Source organism: Chrysochloris asiatica, unplaced genomic scaffold (genome assembly GCF_000296735.1).
Source record: "Chrysochloris asiatica unplaced genomic scaffold, ChrAsi1.0 scaffold00035, whole genome shotgun sequence".
In the NCBI taxonomy this organism is placed as follows: Eukaryota; Metazoa; Chordata; class Mammalia; order Afrosoricida; family Chrysochloridae; genus Chrysochloris; species Chrysochloris asiatica.
Window position 1 is genome coordinate 11,019,416 of NW_006408553.1, and position 5,447 is coordinate 11,024,862.

The window sequence follows — 5,447 nt, forward strand, 5'->3', positions numbered from 1 at the left end:
TCTTCACTTTCAGCAAGCAAGGTTGTATCATCTGCATATCGAACATTATTAATGAGTCTTCCTCCAATCTTGATGCCACGTTTTTCTTCATATAACCCAGCTTCACGAATTGTTTGCTCAGCATACAGGTTAAATAAGCATGGTGAAAGAATATAACCTTGTTGCACACCTTTTTAAATTTTAAACCATTCAATGTTCCCATGTTCTGTTCAAACAACTGCTTCTTGGTCCAGGTACAGATTCCTCATGAGCACAATTAAGTTGTTCTGGAATACTCATACTTTGCAATGTTGTCCATAGCTTGTTATGATCCACGCAATCGAAAGCTTTCTCATAGTCAATAAAGAACAAGTAAACAACTTTCTGATATTCTCTGCTTTCAGCCAAGATCCATCTGACATCATCAGTGATATCCGTCATTCCATGACCACTTCTGAATCCGTCCTGAAACTCTGGAAGTTTTCTGCCAAGGTATGATTGTAGCCATTTCTGCATTACCTTTAGCAAAACTTTACTCACATGGGAAATCAAAGAGATTGTCCAATGATTTCCACATTCTGTTGGGTCACCTCTCTTTGGAATGGGTACAAATATAGATCTCTTTCAATCAGTTGGCCAGATAGTTGTCTTCCAAATTTCTTGGCAGAGATGAGTGAGTTCCTCCTGTATCACCTCACTGTCTTGAAAGATCTCAAATTTTATTCCATTAATCTTGGTGCCTTGTTCTTTGCCAATTCCTTCAGTGTACCTTGGACTTCCTCCTTCAGTATCATTGACTTTTGATCATATGCTACCTCTTGAAACGGTTGAACAATAACCATTTCCTTTTGGTACAGTGAATCTGCGTATTCCTTCCATCTTCTCTTAATGCTTTCTGCATCATTCAATAATTTGCCCAGAGAATCTTTCAATAATGAAAGTTGAGGCTTGAATATTTTCTTCAGTTCCCCCAGCTTGAGAAATGCTGAGTGTGTTCTTTATTTTTGGTTTTCTGATTCCAGATCTTTGCACATGTTGTTTTACTATTTGGCTTTATCGTCTCGAGCTGGTCTTTGAAACTTTCTGTTCAGCTCTTTACCTTCCTCATTTCTTCCATTTGCTTTAGCATCTCTACGCTGAAGGGGCCAGTTTCAGTGTCTCTTCTGACATCCATTTTGACCTTTTCCTTCTTTCTTGTCCTCTCAATGGCTTGTTGCTTTCTTTCTGTATGATGTTCTTGATGTCATCCCACAGCTCTTCTCATATTCAGTCTTTAGTGTTTAATGTATCAAATTTGTTCTTCAGATGATCTCTAAATTTAGGTGGGATATATTCAAGGTCATGTTTTGGCTCTCGTGGACTTGTTTTCATTTTCTTCAGTTTCAGTTTGAATTTGCATATGAGTAATTGATGGCCTGCTCCACAGTCTGCCCCTGGCCTTGTTTTCACTGATGATATGGAGCTTTTCCATCTTCTCTTTCCACAGATGTAATCAGTTTTATTCCTATGTATCCCATCTGGTGAGGTCCATTTGTATAGTTGTCTGTTATGCTGTCTAAAGAAGGTATTTGAAATGAACAAATCATTGGTTTTGCAGAATTCTATCATGCATTCTCCAACATCATTTCTATCACCAAGGCCACATTTTCCAACCACTGATCCTTCCTCTTTGCTCCCAACCTTTAATGATAAATACATCTTGATCACATGTTTGATCAATTTCAGATTGAAGAAGTTGGTAGAATTCTTTTATTTCATCCTCACTGGCTTTAGTGGTTGGTGCATAAATTTGAATAATAGTGGTATTAACTGGGCTTCCCTGTAGGCGCATGGATAGTATCTTATCACATACAGCATTGTACCTCATGACAGATCTGGCTATGTTCTTTTTGACAATGAATGCAACACCCTTTCTCTTCAATTTGTCCTTCCTGGCATAGTAAACCATGTGGTTGTCAGATTCAAAATGGTCAATACCAGTTCATTTCAGCTCACTAATGAGTAAGATACCGATGTTTATGCATTCCTTTTCATTTTTAACAACTTCCAATTTTCCCAGATTCATACTTCGTACATTCCATGTTCTGATTTTCAATTGATGTTTACAGCTGTTTCTCTTCATTTTGATTTGTACTCCATCAGCAAATGAAGGTCCCTCAGGCTTTTCTCCCACAGGATATACTCCATTCACGTCATCACGGTCAACTCTACTTTGAGGAGGAAGCTCTTCCCCAGTCGCATTTTGAGTGCCTTCAAACCTGAGAGGCTCATTTTCTGACAGTGTTTCTCTGCTATTTATAAGATTTTAAGTGTATAAATATTCTGAAGTAGTTCATCACTCTTCCTAATCTGTCTTTGTCTGGAAGTACATCTGAAACCTGTGCACCATGGGTGACCCTGATGGTATTTAAAATACTGGTGGCATAACTTTCAGAATCACAGGAACTCACAAGCCACCACAGGATGACAAATTGACAGACGAGTTATCAGATATACTTGTTCCTGCTATGGGTATGAGTGCCCTTGTTGTTAGCCTTTCCTTGTTTTTGTGTTGGGGTTTGTTGCATGGTTTCTGTGCTGCATATTTTGTTTGCTATTTATATTATTTTATAAATTAATTATTATTTTTCACTTTAACTTTTTAATAGTTTATAATTTTTATTTTGGAAGAGATCCATATCTGTTCCCATTCCAAAGAAAAATGACTCAACAGAATGTGGAAATAATCAGACAATATCCTTATTATCACATGAAAGTAAAATTTTGGTTCATTCTGTTGTGAGTAGGGTGGCTATGAATTGGAACCAACTCGATGGCATATAACAACAATAACAATTTTCATTTTAATATAGTAAAATATATGGTCATTCCACTTTTCAATTGAGAATTTAGTGAATGGTCAACATTTTGTTTTTAGCACTATCGTCAGTGTTACTAACATAATCAGTACCCAACAGAGATGTCTTCTTTTTATTCTAGTATGCTTCCTTACATGATTGTTTCTATAATCAATTTCAATTTCATTCCACTCAAGGCCTCTATATTATTTTAACAATTCAATGTTGATAAATGAATGCAAACTTCTATTATTATAGGTAAGTCCCTATTCATAAATATTAGAAACTTACCTCACATTTTGAAGTACAGCATGCTCCAGAACCACATTTCACTGAGCCCCTCAGCTTACATGTATTATGATCGCAGCACTTTTTAAATTGGCATTCCTATAATTTTACAAGAAGAAATACTATTCCTGTTCCAATTATGAGCTCCTATGAAAACTTGTTTTCAAATCTCAATTTTTATTTAACCTCTTCATGTGTTCAACATTTCATTTTCACAATATAATTACATTGAATGATGCTTTATTATTTTACTATTTCTAGAATATTCAAAGTTATATGTAATTGTAATAACTAAGAAAAAATTTTTTAAAAAGCAATAAAAAACAGTTTTTAGCTAACGTATTTAGTAATTAGTTAATAAACTAACAACAACATAGAAATATAGCCTTAAAAATGTTTGACTTTTGGACTTCCCCACAGGAAGCGCTCTCTCCGCCTCCTTTTTCTGCCCCATCTGATAGGCGGAGGCGGAGCCGGCGGCAGTGGTGGTCCCTGCCTCTCGGCCACCTCCACCCTGGCTTATCCCCTGGCTGGTGGCATTGGCGGGGAGGAGGACAGTAGTTGTAAACGCCCGCCCCTGCCTCAGAGAAGTTCCCTGGTTACTGCACAATCTCACTGTGTGGGAAGTTCATGCTGAAAAGCTGATGAGCAAATATGACCACAGTTCTCCACCAAGTTCTCAGCCTGACAAAGAAAGTCACTTGCTGTCAACCTAATGAAGCATTCAAAGTCATGATTTTTTCCAAGATGAACTTAAGGCATATATAAAAGTTCAGAAAGCCAGAGGCTTAAAACCAAAGACTTGTTTCAGAACAATGCGAGAGGACTATTTAGAAACCTTTGGGTACAAAGAAGAGGTTGATTCCAAGACCCAGTTACAGAATGTCTAATCAAGCACTCCCATCGGAAACTGTCCAGACTTACCCACGGTCATACAATATTCCACCAACATTGGAAAACCAGTTACCTCAGCTGCTGCTAGCTCATGACAGCAGACTGAGACTAGACTCTCCAGGCTACTGTCAACTCACCAAGGACTATTCCTTAGAAAAACCAATAGCCTTGGAACTTTTGTTGTTGTTGTTGTTATGTGCCATGGAGTCGGTTCCGACTCATAGGGACCCTGTGTAAGCCTTGGAACTTAGTCTGCAAGAATTGAATTGTGGCTCATACAGTGGAGAACCTGGAGGTTACAAGCAATTCTCAGAAAACAGTACCAGTGCCCATCAAGCCAGTCTTAAACAAAAGAGAAAAAGGCACCCTGAGGAAGGCAGAGAAAAGCTGGAGCAAGAGCGACCCAAGCATAAGATGAAGAAGTTACTAGGAAATGGATTTAGACAAACCCGAGTGTCCTGAGAAAGAAGGCAGAGGTGGAAACAGTTGGTGTCAGTACAGAAAAGCTTAAGAATAGAAAGGAGAAAAAAAGCCGAGAAGTATCCTCTAAGAAAGAGGAACGTAAACATATAAAAGAGAAAAAGGATCAAGGTGAAGAAAGGACAGAGGAGGAAATGCTGTGGGACCAGTCTATCCTTGGATTTTGAAACTACTTAGATGGTTCTCCTGAAATTGAATTGAAAAAAATATTTGGGGTAGTTTGGTTTCATGAGATTCACATTGATATCACTTTTCTTATATGAACAGGTACTTTAACCTCTAATAAAGGCCAATGAAATGGAGCGTATTTAGTATGCATATTCTCCAATGCAAAAATTACTTTTCCTTACTTTCTAAAAGCATAACATTATTCTTATATAAAATATAATTTCCCTTAATGATAATGGCTCTGATTTTTAGTCATCAAATTGCTATGATAGTAATTAGTTTTTTGAGAGATCATGGGTAAACTACTAGACTGCACAAAATGGAGAGAAAAGTTAATGGATTATAAAGCAACCTCAAAGAAAATTAACATTTCACAACATACAAAGAAGATGAAAATCCAAGAACAACATGGAAACATTAAAACTATGAGGAAACTCACACGAAAGAACACAAAAAGCATGAACTCAACAAAGAAAGACACACAGAACAAAGAAAGCAGCAACACCACAAAAAAACAAACATAATGGCAGCAATTAATCCATACCTATCTGCTCCCATAAAGATTTACAGCCTCGGAAACCCTGTACAGGGTCCCTATGGGTCGGAACCGACTCGACAGCACTTAACGACAACAACAACAATCAATAATTACACTGAATGTAAACAGATTAAATGTACCTGTTAAGAGACGAAGAGTTGCAGAAAGGATAAGAAAACAAGAGCCTTCAATATGCTGTCTGCAAGAGACACATCTCACACACAAAGAAAAAAAGAGATTAAAAGTCAAAGGATGGAAAAAAA

General features: G+C 37.3%; 1 protein-coding gene across 1 annotated transcript in view; it reads right to left on the minus strand.

Moving 5' to 3' along the window:
- LOC102832847 (disintegrin and metalloproteinase domain-containing protein 18-like) overlaps positions 1 to 5,447 on the minus strand; it is a 197,331-nt gene that overhangs the window by 37,837 nt on the left and 154,047 nt on the right. Inside the window, exon 13 of the mRNA XM_006859991.1 lies at positions 3,108 to 3,203. Coding sequence (XP_006860053.1) covers positions 3,108 to 3,203 — 96 coding nt within the window. The remainder of the gene's footprint in view (positions 1 to 3,107; positions 3,204 to 5,447) is intronic.